At 41.3% G+C, this 17,948-nt stretch overlaps 1 protein-coding gene across 4 annotated transcripts in view; it reads right to left on the minus strand.

The window, feature by feature from the left end:
* Positions 1 to 17,948, minus strand: part of chd3 (chromodomain helicase DNA binding protein 3) — a 46,941-nt gene that overhangs the window by 22,651 nt on the left and 6,342 nt on the right. For 3 of the 4 annotated variants that reach the window (XM_065950213.1, XM_065950211.1, XM_065950214.1), the window contains exons 6-29: positions 17,562 to 17,701; positions 17,325 to 17,454; positions 17,042 to 17,235; positions 13,770 to 14,045; positions 13,378 to 13,581; positions 12,506 to 12,729; positions 12,208 to 12,339; positions 12,009 to 12,111; positions 8,886 to 9,077; positions 8,598 to 8,798; positions 8,024 to 8,161; positions 7,276 to 7,397; positions 6,817 to 6,990; positions 5,866 to 6,007; positions 4,453 to 4,584; positions 4,149 to 4,266; positions 3,693 to 3,817; positions 3,375 to 3,606; positions 3,105 to 3,289; positions 2,158 to 2,335; positions 1,817 to 1,903; positions 1,338 to 1,423; positions 828 to 961; positions 586 to 730 (exon numbers count right to left, since the gene is read on the minus strand). In XM_065950213.1, the coding sequence (XP_065806285.1) occupies positions 586 to 730; positions 828 to 961; positions 1,338 to 1,423; positions 1,817 to 1,903; positions 2,158 to 2,335; positions 3,105 to 3,289; positions 3,375 to 3,606; positions 3,693 to 3,817; positions 4,149 to 4,266; positions 4,453 to 4,584; positions 5,866 to 6,007; positions 6,817 to 6,990; positions 7,276 to 7,397; positions 8,024 to 8,161; positions 8,598 to 8,798; positions 8,886 to 9,077; positions 12,009 to 12,111; positions 12,208 to 12,339; positions 12,506 to 12,729; positions 13,378 to 13,581; positions 13,770 to 14,045; positions 17,042 to 17,235; positions 17,325 to 17,454; positions 17,562 to 17,701 (3,794 nt within the window). The remainder of the gene's footprint in view (positions 1 to 585; positions 731 to 827; positions 962 to 1,337; positions 1,424 to 1,816; positions 1,904 to 2,157; positions 2,336 to 3,104; positions 3,290 to 3,374; positions 3,607 to 3,692; positions 3,818 to 4,148; positions 4,267 to 4,452; positions 4,585 to 5,865; positions 6,008 to 6,816; positions 6,991 to 7,275; positions 7,398 to 8,023; positions 8,162 to 8,597; positions 8,799 to 8,885; positions 9,078 to 12,008; positions 12,112 to 12,207; positions 12,340 to 12,505; positions 12,730 to 13,377; positions 13,582 to 13,769; positions 14,046 to 17,041; positions 17,236 to 17,324; positions 17,455 to 17,561; positions 17,702 to 17,948) is intronic. The other variant, XM_065950212.1, reaches the window with a different exon arrangement.

The raw sequence follows: 17,948 nt of genomic DNA on the forward strand, positions 1-17,948 counted from the left end.
TAGGCAGAGCCCTCGCTACAAGTTGAAGTGAAAAGCTTTCTCAAAGCAAGTCAACAGTTATTTATATATTTATTTAACAGTTATTTATAGCTGTCGGTAAGCAGAACAGTGTGTAGCCATCACCCCAACTGTTGACCCAAAGAGCAAGGACACGAGAACACACCACTCTCATTCAGAGTTTAAAGACGAGGCATAAAAACGAGTTTTAAGACAAAATTTTAAAACCAGCAGTTTCTGGGCCAACCGGACTTTTCACAGGATTTTACATCAACACGACATCAGGTGTTCACGTCATCTCAACGGCAGCATTTTGGACGTCAACACAATATAGAGCTATGATGTCAGCTCAATATCAGGTTTTGACCTCAATCCAACATGAGCTTCTGATGTCAACCAAATGTCCCATTTTGTCAGGGTGCATGTCTCACTTCTACTGAAGGTCTTTCAGTTCATTAGGCTGCACCTTTCAAAAAACACACCTGCCTCAGGGATTAGCAGCAGTAATTCTCAAACTCTCAAACAACCAGGACCCAAATGTTGAGTGAAATAACTCTTCGTGTTGTTTCTGTTTTTTTTTTTTTTTACCTTTTTCTTGACGAGTGACATCACGCCGATGCGGGTGAGGACCGGCTGGCGACACAAGCCCTCCCTTGGAACACCGTCTGCGAATGTCTCCGCGCCATCGGCCACTGGTTCGCACAAGTGACGCATAAAGAGGGACACGTAAGCCCTGGAAAAGAAGAAGGGAACAAGGAGAAGTCGTTTGGTGAAAGGCGAATACAAATGATTATGTCAAAATTCTTTACATGGACAAATGTTTCCCTTACTTGAATTCTTTCTCCGTCTTTCCTCTGAGGTCTCTGACAAGCCACTGAGAGGAGAAGGCGTCCTGAGATGGCATCCCCCAGCGCATCACAGCGTTCAGGAAAGCCTTTCTCTGTCTGGTGTTAAAACCTAAAACCTTTTGATGAAGATTGAAGTAAACTTTAGATTGAGAGGATATTCTGGTGAAGCTTTTACAAAAGTATCAGGATGTGTTAATCCTGTGTTTCCTAAACTTCAAAAAGCTTAAATTGAACATAAACTTAAATTGGCATTATTGGCTGCCTAGTGTTTAAATATACCTTACAGCCTTGCTTTTAAAAGATGTAGGGGGTTTTAGTCATGTCCATTTTAGCAGGATTTTAAATGAGCTGTAAGGTTTCAAAGTTGTTGGAAGTTTGATTTATGACTGATCCATGGGTTTTATTTCAACTTGAAACAAAGCTTACAGACAATTCAAAAACAAAAATCCACTGAATGATGACACAGATTTGTTTCCAGGGTGTCCAACAAACCTCAAGGTTTCCTCCAACTCTGGCCAGGAGAGGAGGCAGAGGTTTGTCTCTCTCATTCCTCAACTGGCGACGAGACTGCCTTCGACCTGGGGATGACATTTTTCATTTTTTTCATTTTCCGAAGTTTTCTTGACCGTACAGTGAGATTGTAAAAACTCCTGAAATGCTTCAAGGATTTTTTTTTTTTTTTTTTTTCACAAACGGTCTAAAGTAAAGGTTGGAGAAGGGGGGGATGGCGGTCTGCATTTTTGGCAACGTAACTTATTCGACCCGCCAGGCAACTGTAACAACTAAATCAATTTCAACCTGTAATTCAACACAGACCTGCCTCTGTGTGTGTGTGTGTGTGTGTGTGTGTGTGTGTGTGTGTGTGTGTGTGTGTGTGTGTGTGTGTGTGTGTGTGTGTGTGTGCTACAACAGGCGATCTTTCTTTTTTCATGAGCTCCATTTGAGGTCTATTTTTTTAAATCTCTTCTTACCCTCTGGCCGATCGTCAAAGTCCTCGTCCTCCTCCTCAGAGCCCACTGAATACTCGGACTGGTTATCTGAAATGTCAGCATGCCACTCTGAAACAGCACATGGTGGTCTGTCAATAGGCCAGGCCCATTCACTTCCACTGTGCAAGCAATAACTCAAACAGGAGAATTACTTATTCTGCAAAGATCACAGGAATACAGATAAATCTTCATAAACGCAGAGCTTCCCAAAAGAATCTGACATGATCGTATTACATAAAACGGCTTAAAGGAGTTTTCCCGGCTTACTTGACTTTGAAAGACTAAGATGTCCACACAGTACCAGGTCCAGACCTGGTTCCTACCTTGGTCCTCCTGTGCAGCATCATTGTAGTTGACAGGTTTGCGATTTCTCTTCCCTTTCCCCAGCTTGCTTGCCAGGTCCTCTTGTTGCTGCTCATAGTGATGCCGCAACAGTTTCTCCCAATAATCTGGATCCACGTTCTCCTCCTGTTTGATGATCTCTCGCTCGATCTCCTCGATCTGCAACAAAGGAAAAAAGAAACGCAGGTTATAAAAAAAAAAAAAACATTTGAAGATTTCTCTGCAAAGATCTCTTTACTCTAAATTGAACAAATGTCTAAAGCATGCATACAGTTTATTTAGCTTACAGGTTAGAACTTTAATTTCCCTTCATTTCTGTGGTTATTTTATGGATTTTTTTTAATTGAATATAGAATCCTCCAAAAAAACGTTCTTATTTGTATCATCAGTATAAATAAAACCAGAGCATCAGCACTACCTTTCAGCATTCAGCAGCAGAAACGACACACTTTTTGTATTTCCAACTGATCTGCTCACGCGGGCTACCATGTCGTGGACGAGGAAGCTTTAGGGCACGATCATATCCGGCAACTGAGGGGTGTCAAAAACGCCCGCGTGGGGGTGCCTTAACATTGCTTACTCTCTTGGTCCAAACAAATCCAGAGCATTCAGGACCGTAATCTTAATTTAGAAGGAGGACATACTGGCTGCTGCATTGTTTTCAAGTAAGCAGCACTTCAGCATGTTTCCTTAATGTCTGATCATATAGTAAGATCACTTTATCATTTTATTCAGTAATTATCTTATATACTGCTCCTTTAATCCTAAACTTATCATCAGGAGCTCAGCGACATTTCTACTCATGAACCCAAGACAAAAAAATAAACTGACACAAAACAATCGAAACAAATGAGAGAACTCTCAGAAGAAGAATCTGCTGTCCTCTACGTCAGACATCAACACACAGAAACGAGTAAACTGCTCTCACCTTGTCCTCTTCTCGGACCATGTACTGGGCCACCTTAAAGGAGCTGAGGTACTCGTTCATGTTTTGGACGTCCGAGTCGTCCGAGTCGTCTTGGCTTCGGTCCAGCAGCCTCTCAATAGCGACGCTGTCGTAGTGGATCACGCTGCCTTCGTCCTCGACTTTGTCCCCTGAACTGTTCTTCATACCTGGAACACGAAGGAGACAAAAAGCGCTCACTTGTTCGTCCCGCTCTTCAAGGTGAATTAAGCAAATAAAAAAACCTGTCTTCACCTTCTACTTCGTCCTTGAAGAGCTCCTCTGTTCCAAACTTGAGGATGTCATCCAGCTCCTGTTTGCTCATGGAGCCGGCTTTGGATCCCAGACCTGGCCGGACCACCAGGTGGGTCAGCATCATCTTCCTCTTGGCCACCTGCGTGATCCTCTCCTCCACGCTAGCCCGCGTCACAAAGCGGTAAATCATCACCTTGTTGGCCTGCCCTATCCTGTGGGCGCGGCTGAACGCCTGAGTGCAGGATGAACGAGAAAAGGAATGAAGTTTACGTTAAGTTGGTTCATTTTCTTTCCTCTTGAGCTAACACCGTGTCACACCTGGATGTCGTTGTGAGGGTTCCAGTCAGAGTCGAAGATTACGACCGTGTCGGCGGTGGCCAAGTTAATGCCCAAACCTCCGGCTCTAGTGGAGAGCAGGAAACAGAATTGACAAGCACCAGGAGCTGCAGGAGGAGCGAGAAGAGCCAGAGATGTTATATTTTATAAATCATTTGTTTTGAATTCTTAAGTGTTTAAATGTCCTGTCTTTTCTTCAAAACCTCGACATGTTTTGCGATGATTTTTTTCCAACACATAAACGTTACCTGGGCGGGCCGATTGATATGCCTTCGCTCGGATCAAAACTGAAGCTTCTCATGGCTTCGTTTTAATCATGTTAATGTACAGCCGATGATGATGTGCTGAACTCTTATAGCGTGCGTGGATAAGTGGGTCTGAGCAGGTAAAGTTGTTTGTTGCACGACCCTTGATCTAGGCCACAGATTGGTATCTCACCATTGAAGCGGTCGATAGCTTCCTGTCTCAGCGCTCCCGTGACTCCGCCGTCAATTCGTTCATACTTATAACCTTCATGGTCCAGGAAATCCTCCAGCAAGTCCAACATCTTAGTCATCTGTAAATGAGAGGAGAGACAGAGAGAGTCTGTGAGTGCAGCTGGAATCAGTGCTGAAGTGGGAACAATTCTAAATCTGCTGAGGGGATTCTGTGTGTGTGTGTGTGTGTGTGTGTGTGTGTGTGTGTGTGTGTGTGTGTGTGTGTGTGTGTGTGTGTGTGTGTGTGTGTGTGTGTGTGTGTTTACCTGGGAGAAGACAAGCACTCGGTGCCCCTGGTCTTTCAGTTTCCTCAGCATCTTCTGCAACAGCGTCAGTTTCCCCGACGCCTTTGTGAGTGCAGAGCCCTCGTAAGCGCCATTGGGATTTTTTTGAGCTTCCTGGAGACACACACACACACACACACACACACACACACACACACACACAGTGTAATATGGTCAAAAAATGCTTAATTATGATATATGCTGCAGCTGCACTGATGATATACACAATGAATAAAAATCATTTGCAACACAATTGAAATTCACCACAAGGTTTCACTTGGTAGAACAGCCTTTTCTGTTTCAGGGGATGAACATGTGGAATGCTTCACCTGGGGCCTGTTTCTGAACAAAGGTTCAACATACCCTCAGTCGGGGCGCTGGTGGGGCAGTGGTTAGTGCATGCGCCCCATATATGGAGGCTGTGGTCCTCCAAGCGGGCGGCCCAGCCTGTGGCTCCTTTCCCGCATGTCATTCTCCTCTCTCTCTCTCTCTCACTGACATCTGACTCTTTCCACTGTCCTATCTCTCCATTAAAGGCACAAAAAGCCCCCCCCCCCCCAAAAAAAAACTCTGAGTTGATTTACTGTCAGATGGGAAACTCTATGTTTTTGGTTCCAGATCAGCAGATTTGAGTTTGTTAAATTTACTCTGAGTAGGTCCACTCGGTGTTCAGTGCGTGCACCGCCACAATAAAAAGCCAACATGAATGGAGCCCCGATTCTACGATTCACCATGACAACAGGTGACAAAAAAGAGATCCTCGTACTTTCACCATCTCAGAATACATCAATATCTTCATGTGGCCACAGGCTACGGCGAATATGAACAGGTTTTAAGAAGGAAACAAAAGTAACACTGCTGAGGAGAGAAAGACGGCTGCTTGCGTCAGCGCCTAAAGTCTATTAATTTAATATTTAATCAGAATTATAATATTGCAGGTCAAAACTGGTGGACTGGTAGGCTATTAAACATATACAATTTATTTTCATTAAGCCAGTTCTCTCTGGTACGGGCTGGAGTTACCCCTCTTTCTCGGTTTTGAGTGACCTCCTCTTCTGAAACGGAAAACCAAGCGTTTCCCTCATTTCAGGGTTAACTGACTCAGAGTTTGTACAAAACCTTCTTCCTGAAACGGGCCCCTGTATCCTGTACTGTTCTTTTATTGTGGTGCCTGTTTTTGTGTATCTTCGTTAAGTTCTATCTATTTTAAAGCCAACTGAAAAATAGCCAGTTTTTTAGACTTACAAGCTATTTTTAATCTGCAGTCACTGAGAGGTTGATGGCTTATAAAAAAAACTTCTAAAAGAAAACATAAAAAAGCAGAAACAGCAAGTGTACAGAAACAAAAGCAAAGCACCGGGCCTTGGAACAGAGACAGTGTGGAACAGCACTCACCATGGAGGCAACGGGGAAGAGGTAGGGGTGGTTGCAGCACTTCTTTAGGTCCATCATGATGTTGAGCAAGGAGACCTGGTTTCCTCCACCTTTTGAGTTCAGAGCCTCAAAATTCTTTGTCAGAATCAGCTTGTAGTATTTCCTGTTTAAAAACACAAAGACAAAAAAAAAAGGCTTTTCTTGAGTACTCAAAGACGCTTAAAGAATACCAACAAGAGAATACAACACAGAAATAGTCTAAGAGAAGGAGCTGGTAAACACGGCTCTAACAACAGTACAGCTTACGGGACTCACGCTTCTGACTCATTGTAGACATGAAAGAGGTCAAAATGCTTATTTACAATTTAGGTCTAAATTGTAAATAAAGTTGATCTTCTTACTACAAGTGTTGCTGGAGCATTTTGACCTCTTCTAAGCCTTTCACTCTTCATGCACCTTGGTAGTGCCAGAAAATCCTCTTTTTCATTGTAGACATGACACAGACATTTAAACAGGATACAATTGATGTCTGCTGGATTTATAGGTAAAATGTTGCACATTCTTCCCTTAAGAGGTAATGATGAGTATTTAGGTGTAAAATAAAATGTGGTCATTTTTGCTTAAATTTGGAAATAAGGACGATGTTTTTTTTATGCTGACCTCCATGGGCCCCCACCATGTGACCGGGCCCAAGAAAGCATTCCCCTTTATCCCCCTTATGGGCGGTCTGGTTATGTAGTGCGCCCAAACAGAGGCTACAGTCCTCGTCTCATCCACTGTGAATTCAATATAACTCGGACGAATCATTAAAGCTTTATGATTTCAACGGGATGTTTTTAGCTCCAAACAACAAAGTCAGTCAAAAAGTGATATATAATATTTATTTATATATCTCACTATAAGTCTATGATGTGTTGATGTAAGTATAACTGAATTTTTCCCTAATTTTCCAGTTGTGTCTGTGTATCGTACTTCTGCATGGGGCTCAGCTCAACTCTGACGATCAGCTCGGTCTTTGCCGGCATGTTTTTGAACACGTCGGCCTTCAGTCTCCGCAGCATGTGAGGCCCCAGCAGGTCGTGCAGCTTCTTGATCTGGTCCTCTTTGGAGATGTCTGCAAACTCTTCCAGGAAGCCCTCAAGGTTACTGTGCAGAAAGATGGACAGGGTGAATAACCAGTGAACTCCGTCTTTAGCAAATAAATGAACATCTGAGTTTTTTGTTTTTTTTATTAAGAACGTTAAAACAATATACTATTGAAAATGACTTTTTTATTATTTTGCCAGTAGTTAGTAGAGTAAAGTAAAAACCTTTTTGTAAAGTTCATATTTGAGTTTACTAAGAAAACATTCTTGTAAAATCTGTCAGTGTGTGTGTGTGTGTGTGTGTGTGTATAATGTAGCTCGTGTTTGCGTGTGTGTGAAGTTGTACTTGAAGCGGTTGGGTGTGAGGAAGTTGAGCAGGTGAAAAAGCTCCTCCAGATTGTTCTGCAGAGGAGTTCCTGTCAGCAGCAGTTTGTGGTCAATCTTATAATCGTTCAGGCGCCTGAAGAACTGCAAATACAAAAAAAACACCATCATGTAATTCACAGTGAAAATCGCTCTCTACATATGTAATATGAAGCAGTTTCATCAGAAGAAAAGAAAAAGAAACATCACTTTCATGTATTTGCGTATAATGCATGGTTTAAGTATCAGAGTGAGGTTGATGAATTACTTTATTGTAATTATGGCTGTCAATATAAATGTTATCATAATTCCATAATCAATTAAAAACACGATTGAACTCTTATGTACAGTAGAATCACATTTGTCACTATTTCTGAACATTTATACATTGATGTAATGTAAGAGCTTAAAATGTTTTGCCCTAAGGGTTTATGTTTTATCTAATATGACTACTAAAGACTAACATGGAAATTATTTTTGTGAATCTTATCAGATTGACTTAAGAAGACGTACAAAATACAAAAATGACCACAAAGTGATTTCTCAAAGAAAAATCAACAATACTAGAATTTAGAGATTTAGGTTGCCATTACACAGTTTGTCCACCAGAGGGAGCTGCTGAGTTGATTTTACAGCAGTATAATATCCCAGTCAGTACATGTCCTGGTCATAATTCTTTGATAGTCAACATAAAAATATCAATGAAATACATGAAGAAATGTGTCAGGTACCTTGGACTGGTTGTTCTTAAGGCGGTGAGCCTCGTCCACAACCAGACAGGCCCAGTCAATGGACTTCAGCGCCGTCTGGTCGATTGTCACCAACTCATAGGAGGTCAGCAGCACGTGGAACTTGATTGTGGCCTCTCTCTGCAGGATGAGGAAGAGGGAAAGAAAGGAGGGAGGATTGGATCACATGTTATGTCAAGATTATTATTTTGACTTATTTTCTTCATGTTATGGAGTGTTTATGGTTGAACTTTGACATGTGCACTGAAAGTGGTCAAATACAAATTGTGTTTTTCCTCCCTAGATCCTTCAGGCCTGTAGGTAGTGTGTCAAAACTGGACAATCGCGAGGAAATCAATTTATATGGAATATTATGGAATAAAAGGCTAAATTATTACAGGTCAGATTGGGGGCTTTTTTTAAATTACGGTGTAGCGTGGACTTTCTACAAATAAATCTGATGGATCTGTTAGTAAGTCTAGGAAGTCTATTTGTGTAACACCCTTCAAAGTAAGAAATATCTTTATGTTAAGAATAAACAACAAAGTTCTGCAGTTTCTCCCTTCATGGTCCTTACCCTCAGTTTGAAGGTCTTCTTCCCTCCTTTGACTGCCGTGTCATCGAAGGAAAACTCGTTCTCTCTGATGATGGCTCTGCTGTCCTTGTCTCCTGTGTACGTCACCACATAGAAGTCAGGTGCCCACATCTCGAACTCCCTCTCCCAGTTGATAATGGTGGAGAGCGGAGCGCTGACCAAGAACGGACCCTTAGTGTGACCCTGAGGATTCACATAAACCCTTCAGCATCAACCTTCACAACTCGCTGGAGTAAAACGAATACTTCTTACATTAAGGGGCTCTGGTACCTCTTTGAAGAGCGAGTACAGAAAGACAATGGTTTGGATGGTCTTGCCAAGTCCCATCTCGTCAGCCAGGATGGTGTCTGTACCCTGAGCCCAGGAAAACCTGAGCCAGTTCAGACCCTCCAGCTGGTACAGGTGCAGCGTCCCACCTGTTGATGTCACAAAGTCCGGCTGCTCCTCGTATTTTATTGTCGGCTGGAAGGACACAGGAAGGGAAGAAAGAGTAACACTTAGCAAACTTTTTAGTTAATTGTTTTTCAAGTTGTAATCATATTTTTTTGAAATACAGAGTTTATATAGCAGTGGTTGCAAATGTGTTTCACAACATATAATCCTTACCTTATCTAAAGACTTTTGGTTTCTTATCTTGTCCCAAGAAAAAAAAGCTTTGCTGTCTTAAGACAACATGATCAACTTGTTTTCCAAATGTTTGGGTTTGTTCAACCTGAACACAATGACTTGATGCAAAGCGACAGCAATCCTCCACATCCAAATTCCCTCATTTGAAATTCAGATTTAGGAAAAGTTTGCAGGATAAATGTGGGGCCTGTCTAGAAGGAAAGGAAGACTTTTCAGAGAGCCTTCCTCAAGTAAGGGGCCCTTCCTAAGCAGGAGGACTTTCCACTTGCCGCCCAACAGGAATTTGGGGCCAAGAGTTGGACCCCTATGCTACTGGAAGAAAGTGTGTTTGTGCTTGTTCTTGTTTTATTAGCTTTGACAATTAGTGTCGTAATCGGTGTCAGAAAAACAAAGAAATACTCAAAACAATGGAAATAATTCAACTTGACCCTCTAATAATAGCACCAAAAAAAGGGGCCAAAGTCTTAAAAACATTTTAAAAAGAGAAAGCACAGATCATTTGCTAGCAGAAGACTCACCTATCACAACAGGAACATGAAAAAGTAAAGACTTTTGGGGTTAGAAATACATTATTTAGCTCATTTAGAAAGGGCAGCAAAAGAGGGGTGGCACTTCTCATTTCTAATACGACAACATTTGAAAACAAGGCCCCAGGAAGTGATGGCTTTTCGTCTAAAGGGTACAACATTTTAAGAAAGGAACTAAACCCAGTGTTACTAGCACAAATCAAACATTTAAAAAAAAGGAAGCCGACGCCCCTCATGGAAAGAGGCCATCATCACAGCAATCCACAAAGGAGGTGAAGACAAAGAATGATGTGAAAACTACAGGCCAATGTGACTAAAAGTCAAGAATACATTTCATCCCATGTAAGATTTGAAACCTGAGAATTCTCATATTTAACAGCTAACGATCATGCAGCAGCATGTGTCATACATCAGTATGAGACAAAGTACATGATGTTTTTCAGCAATCCTACCAACTCAAATCTGATCTGTGGACACAAAAGAAATGAACTAGGAGCCCAATAAGATTGATCCACCAGAATCCTGACACAATTATTCACTGACCAACAACGTGCCAACAATGTTCCCTTCAAGTCGGTTTTGGGTCAACGTAAAAATCTAATTTACTGACTTTGGGAGTTGTCGTCTTATTTCTCTCCCTTAAGAGGAAGTGTGAAATTATAAGATGGACAGAAGCAGGTCTATATGCTCTTCCTTTTTTTTTTTCATCAAAAAATCTGTTTGGAAAGGAGTTACTAAAAAGAAGAAAAGGTCAATCAAACTACACCTTTAATTATTTTTTTCAAAATAAAAGCCTTTTTTATTTGATATTCCTTTTTTCAAAGTCGTCTGTATGTATTAAGCAGATTGTTATTTTATCTTTCACTTTATTATCAAAGTGCACTTTTTTTTATAAAAACATTCAGATCGACAAAATAATATGAAATAGATTTTATGGAAAGGCTTTCATTTTCCCTCAAAGTCCAAAAGGACAGATGCTACAGAATATGGACCAAATGGACTGAACATGTCAAACCTTCAAGACAAGGATTTTATTTGACTTATTAGAGAACACGGGTGATATTTCCATATTTTTGTCATTTACTTTTCATCCGTTAACCTGCTCTGTATTTCATTTTCTTATTTTCCTTCCCTACCCCTCCAAGGTGAAGGCTTCCTGTGTTCTTTTGAAAATAATTTTGTGTCATGGAAAAATCTTTGGAAGAGCTACATTGTTAAATATACTGCAATCCTCAAACCCATCTCGTTCTGCTAAAAACATGCTCCAATGTTTGAAAGTCTGAGAGAGGAGTCTTGCAATTATTATGCTATTATGTGAAATTGTGAATGTGAAGAGAATGCTTTTCCTTAATTAAAAAATAAATAAGTAAAATAAAAAACATTGAGATACCATTGAATCAAACTTTCTTTATCAGGACCTTTACTTGAGAATTCAATTAGAATTGCTAATTCTAATTGAATGACCCTGGTCTAGATGCTGAAAAAGCTTTTGACAGTGTTTGCTGGAAGTTTTTTATACCTCTGCTTGGAGGAATTTGGGTTCAAGACTCAGTTAATTGTGTTAAGAAATACATCAGGCCGGATTCCCCGTGTGAATTAAACAGATTGACCGCAACACTGTGGCCTAGTCAAAAGAGTAATTTCAGTTAAATCAAACAACTTCAACTCTGTACATTAGAGATACATGGGAAAAGGAACTGAAGAGAGAAAACCCAAAGCAGAGTGGTACGATATGTGTAGGACACAGCATAAAAATACAAGCTCTAGAATGTGGAGGGAATTCTGCTCTAGGAATATCGTTAGATTTTTCATCACACCAAAATAAAAAAAGAGAACTACATGATATGGAGAACTTTACACATAAGTTAAGGCTACAACAATCTTCATGATATGGGAAATGGAAAAAGTAGATTGACAACATCTGTAGAGAATTGACTATTTAATAAGAGGCTTAATTGTTTAATGTAAATTGACACCACAGTCTGTATTCCTGGTTTATGTGGTTTAACCTCATGATGAAAAGCAAATAAAACACAAGTCAGAAAGGAAGTAGATATAAATCTGACTTCATGATACTGAAACTAAAGCTGTAGCTAACACTTTAAGAAGCTGAAAATCAGCTTTGACAGAGACAGACTGTGTGTAGAAGTTCAATCTAAAGAGTTTAAAGTTGAGTTCTTTTTATTTCTATCACAAACCCAGCTGAAGAAAGTCAAACTGAAGAAAAGGGTAAACTCACATCAGTGACTGGTGAGGCCGGAGACTCCTCCTCTTCTCCCTCCTCCTGGTTCCTGCTCCTCATCTTCCTCGGTTTGTCCGGATCCTCCTTCATTATCGTGTCTCTATGGTCACACACGAGTCAATACGTTAATCAACAAAACGCCAGAAAGACTTTTGTTCTGTCAGTAATGGTAACATTTGCTCCCAACTTGTCCTACCTGTGTCTCCAGTAGTTGCCCTTGTAAATCCCAAAGTCAGGGATTTCCAGGTCATCTCTCTCCCAGGTACACTGGTCGTATGTCAGGTCTCTCCATTTAACCAGGTAATGGTACGTTCCCTTCTTATCCACACTGATAAAGAGGCGTCATACAGTGCTTGTATCATGTGTGAAATATAGCATCTTATTTCTAAACCCTTTCCTAACCAACAAACAGAATCCTGTTGTCTGACAAATGATGTATGACTTTCTATTTCTCAGTATTAATAGGCTTTTTTACAAAAGGCAGACCCCTCTACCTGTGGTTTATGATGCGGTGGATCATCATCCACTCCGGCTTGATGCCGTATCTGTAGTACTTGTCCTCCATGATGGCGTATTGGGGGTCCTTGGCCCTCCTCTTCTCGCTCTTCCCCACTCCGTTCTCATCCTCTGCGCCCGAGCCGTAGTCCAGGCTGGGCGGCTCGTCCATGTCCGTCTTCCTCTGGTAGTTTCTGTACATCACAGAGTGGAAGATCTCCAGCTGGGGAAGGAGAGAGAGAGGAAGTCCTTAACATTAGCTAGAGATTATTTAGAATGCTTCAGTTTCAGCTGCCAACCTTTTTCCAAAATGACTCCTTTTTTCAACAAGGTAAACGAATAACAAAACAAAAGCAGCTTCATTTAAGTATCCATGTATATATCTAAAGATAGAAAATAATAATAGAACACAAGGGCAACAACAAAAGCTTGTAACAATTCACTCATACAATTCAAGTAGATGTTATTTACAATGTTTCTAAATGTAAAAGTATAACCTTGTGTCTCTTTGTGTGAGCTCAGTATGGAACATTTAAAATAGAGAATGATTTTTTATTAATTTAAATCAATTAAAAGACATTAAAAAGACGTTAAAAAGATGTATTTGTACAGAAAAATTCTTCAACATAGCAAGAAGGTGGAAACATTATTTGTAATACTAACATTGCTTGCATGAACAGGACTCTGAATTATGATGAATAACATGAGATACTCTTTCATTTTGCTGAACTACAACTAAACCACAACACAAATCTGGTGTCCAAAAGTGATGCAAGACTGATGAATAATGTACTGATTGCACATTGTGTTGTATGTATCCCCCCCGTACAAACAGCATCATTTTGGAGCATTAGCGATGATGTATTCTTACCTGCAGCTCGGTGATCCAGGTGCAGTGCCAGAACGACTGCGCGGCTAACTTGACGAAGAACTCCCTCTCGGCTCGGCCCTTCATTGGAGGCGGCAGAGGAGCGTCGGGTGGGGCGTCAGGGGCGGGGGGGACAGGAATGGGAGGCGGAGGCTCGCCCCATCGCCAGTGGAGGATTTTCTGGACCCGACCTTTGATTGGCGGGCACTAAAAGGGAAATACACATACTCATTTATTACTCATATCTTGTCTAAGAATACGATGATGTGCACATTTTGGAAGAAAAACAAGTCAAAACTAAATTGTTGAGTACTAAAGATCAATTTGAATTAGACGACGAGGAGTCTAGAATCTGTCAAAAACAACCCTGAAGGAAAAGAACTAAAGCGTCTAACCGTGCATCGTGGACACAGCCACTCTCCGTTGGGGATCTCCGGCAGCGGCGGGTTCAGACAGTGGATGTGATAAGAGGAGGTACATGTGTCGCAGCACAGTAGTTCTCCTCCGTCTTTACACACCCGACAGAACTCCATGTGGTCGTCATCCTCCTCCTCGGCCCCTGCACCGCTAGGGAGCCCCGCACAGACCTCTGATATCACTCGGTCCTCGCTGTCCTCCTCGTAATCCTCAAAGTCCTCGTCTTTCGCTTCCCACTGGATTCCCTCCTTTTCCTGGGAAAAATAAACATTGACGGCTGATCGAGCAAAAGTCTCAAAGCTGAGGAGGAGACGCTTTTCGATTCCTGGACGAGCAACATCAATTTGAGGTTGGAACTTGAAACACTGGCACTTTCACCTTCATCATAACGGAAAGATGCCCTCAAGGAAGGAATGCATTTATCTGAAGGTAACGACCTGATTAATGCAAAACTAGTCCAGTAAAGGTTGACTTTGTGTCTAACTGTCCTGTTGTATTAATTGAAAAGAGATTGAACCAATCACAAGACAGAAGGCGGGACAATAACGTTGGGATGAATTTGATTGGATCATCAGCTTCAAAATAGCAATTTAATTGGTCGTTAAAATCAGTAAACGCCCTTGAGTGCAGGATGACTCATCAGACATTTGAAAAGTTGGAGAATAGGAAGTTATTTTGATATCAAAATCAAAATGTAAAACACTTTTTTTGTTAAATATGTTTTTCAGATAACGGCGGATAAATGCAAAATTAACACCGCAATGCTGGATTAAAACCTGGATAATGTATTTTAAATTCATGGTACCGTTAACAAGCCTGTTAAAGGGGACTGTAAAAAATGCTCTGTTTCAAATTTGCTTCATCACAACTTGTGATGTCACAGTGGGATTCTGGTAAAAGGAATCCCCTCCCCTCCCCTGGTATCTCCACCCATGGACTCCATCCCCAGCCTAGAACAAAACTCTTGCGCAGGTCGGCCATTTTTATTCTCGCTACAGAGGAGTGATGTCTACCTGGAAAACTCAGGGGGGGGATCATTACATTTAAAGAGACACACACACCAAAACAGAGCATTCTGAGAGACCTGGTTTATACAGGGTCACAAACCTCCTCTGGTGCTTGATTCATGTTATATTTTGACCAAAGCACAGCACAGATGTTTCATTTAGACCACAGGGGACTGTTTGAAAAGGTGGAGAAGCGGGATAATATGTCCTCTTTAAGCCATATTTAAGGACAACTCTCAGTATGCGACACAAGCTAGCGTCAAAATCAGCTTGATTCTATTGTAGTAGCCCGAAGTGGCGCACCATTTTTACCTCGACGCCCTGTTTTTATTTTCCTCTCTGTGGCTTGAGTAGACGGACGATTAACACGGAAGGTGGGGGCTCTATAAGGCACTGTCACTCCCTTTTCTCTCAACAGAACATGTTAGCTTATTATACAAAAGGGAGATAACAGTGCATTAATAATATACACATCCGTGATTGAACTGTTGAGCTTTGACTTGTGTCACCAGAGAAAAACTTTTTTTTTTAATCAGTTCAACATAGCTGTTTATTGACGAGTTTTTGAGTGTTGTGATTTGTGTCAACAGCTCCTCAATACAGAGCACCACACTTCCGTTTGTCCACCTTCAACACAAAAGCACTAGATGTCCTCATGTTTGCACGGGGAAACTGAAATTCACAGAGCAAAGACTGAAATATTAAACGGATGCAGTGTGGACAGCGAATGTGCAATCATGCGTGATATCTAACGCCTGCGTGCTGTTAGGACACGGTGTGAGGATGCCACAACAAGAGCAAGACAAAAACTAGTCTAGAGTGGGAAAGCAAAGTTTTTCACACATTTAAATGTACTGGAAGTGTTTGTGCCTCATCTGCAGTATCGGCGTTTGAGTCAGCAGAATAAGCAGTGCTGAGTTGGAACTCGGAAGTCCACTGTTGCACAGGACTGACTTGAAACACTATGAGCTGAAAAGGTGAACTACCTTGAAGCAACGCTTGAAAAACAGCAACCTCTATTCAATGAGGTTAACCTTTTACTGGTGCTGTGATTTTAAAGGAAACAAGAATTGAGTTATTCAGGGACCATGAAAGTCAAACTGAAATGTTTGCTATTGCTGATGTACAGTTTGGTGTTAACACAGAGGCACAGCATGTGTCTTTATGCTTTGTAAGCTTTGGGTATAAACACGTGGGAACAATAAGTAAGCCACAAGCTTAATTCATTTTTGATACGTTGTGAGATTAAATGTAAGTGATGTGTAGCAAGTAGCCCTCAGACACTTTTATTTTCTTAAATGGAAATGAGGTTGGAGGCAACAGATCTAGCTTTTGGTTCAGTTTCAAATGCTATATGCCATCATCACTTCCTAACAGATCGTTAGTGTCGGCTGTCCCTTTCTTCACAAGTGACTGTTGCTTGTAACAGCTGGTCTTACTACATGCTTGTGTATGTTAAGTTAGTAGAGCTACACAATCATATTGCAGAATTTGCAGTTTTTGGATAAAGGTAAAATATGTGACAAGAGAACATTTTTATGAGCTACTGCTCTTTTTTTTTTTTTTTTTTTTTTTAAAATGTAGAGGTTCATGTTTGTTTATTAACGCAGACCTTAATACAAATGATATCACCATGATCTCAAGCAACAGCAGAAAATACTGCAGCCCATAGAACAACTCACATCTATGAATCATCACTTTCTGTACTTCACAAGGTCTGAACTACAACACGTCTTTTTATCTTGTTCCTCTGTGTTAGCATTTTGCTTGAACAGGTGAATAAAATAGAGAAAGATCCAAACATCTGGGAAGGGCACATTAAATTCACGTATATTCATTTTTGGGGAAAACAAGAACCCAGGACTGTCTGGCTCATACTTCAAGTATAACGAATACAACTTTACACCATCAGAACAAAGTAGAAAATGCAATGAATGTTTCCTGGAGGTGCGGATACAGCTGATTAATCTAGACTAGTTTCAGCATAAAAACAAAGCAACGTGTCATGGAAACATAAAATGAAAGATCTACATCCACAGCTCCCCTTCAGGGATGCATCTTTATGCTGTGTTTATGTATGACTGCAGCTCGCTTTCCACTGAGATTTGTGAGGAAGCTACAATTCATGTGCTTCTTCGAGCAAGTATAAACAAACCACTTTTGCACTCCTGCTTCACTCAAGCAGGTACAAATAAATATGGAAATAAGGTCAAACATGGAAAGCAGGAGCAGGTGGTACTCACACAGTGCGGGCAGCTCCACTTGCCCTCAGGGGCTTTGTCCAGCTCGGGCTCCAGGCAGACAAGGTGGTAAGCTCGAGGACAAGTGTCACACAGAATGATCTCTCCGCCCTGCTGACACACCTCACAGTAGTCCTGATGATCCGTCTCGTAGCCGTCGCCCTCCTCCTCACCTGGGACTGGAGGCAGCGAGACATCTGGGGTCGAAAGAGAGGTCTTAAATATGACTGGAAAAGTTGTTAAGTATACTTGATACAAGAGTCTCGAAATGATGAACCGTGCTTACTTTTCTTCTTCTTCTTTGCCGGCCGTCCTCGTTTGTTCTTCTTGACCCTGCCGGAGCTGTCGGAGCGGACCGAGGAGCTGTGAACGCTAGAGTCCTCCTGCTCCGACTCGTCTTCGTCCATGTCCTCGCTCTAGTGCAAGGCAGCGGAGAGGAAGTCAGCCAAACAAGGAAAAAAGGGTAAACAATTAACAGAAACTGGGAAAATAAGAAAAAAGATTGCAGAAGATTTGAACTCACTGAGCAACTTTTCTTCCTCTTGGCACCAATAGGCGATAGTTTGATCCTAATGGGTGCCATCTTTTTAGCCTTTGCTACAGCCAAAGCCTTCTTCTTGTCTGGAACTCGAGGACTTTTACTACGCTTCTTATAGCCAGGGCCTACACAGATGAAATTGTGTGCAATGTTTAACATAAGATTTTGAAAAAAGGACAGTAAATAAGAATTTTGTGACCAAAGTTATCCAGATAGCAGTCTCAGGAAAGCCTCCAATGTGACCTCAAATTAAAAAATGAAGTACTGGGAGCGGATGCACTGATTAGATGGCACAGCTTATTAACCCTCTGGCTTGTGATCAGCGCACAGTTCAAAAGCCAGCATCCTTGATGATACTGGGGATGCATTAGT

This window comes from Labrus bergylta, chromosome 22 (genome assembly GCF_963930695.1).
Source record: "Labrus bergylta chromosome 22, fLabBer1.1, whole genome shotgun sequence".
Taxonomy (NCBI): Eukaryota; Metazoa; Chordata; class Actinopteri; order Labriformes; family Labridae; genus Labrus; species Labrus bergylta.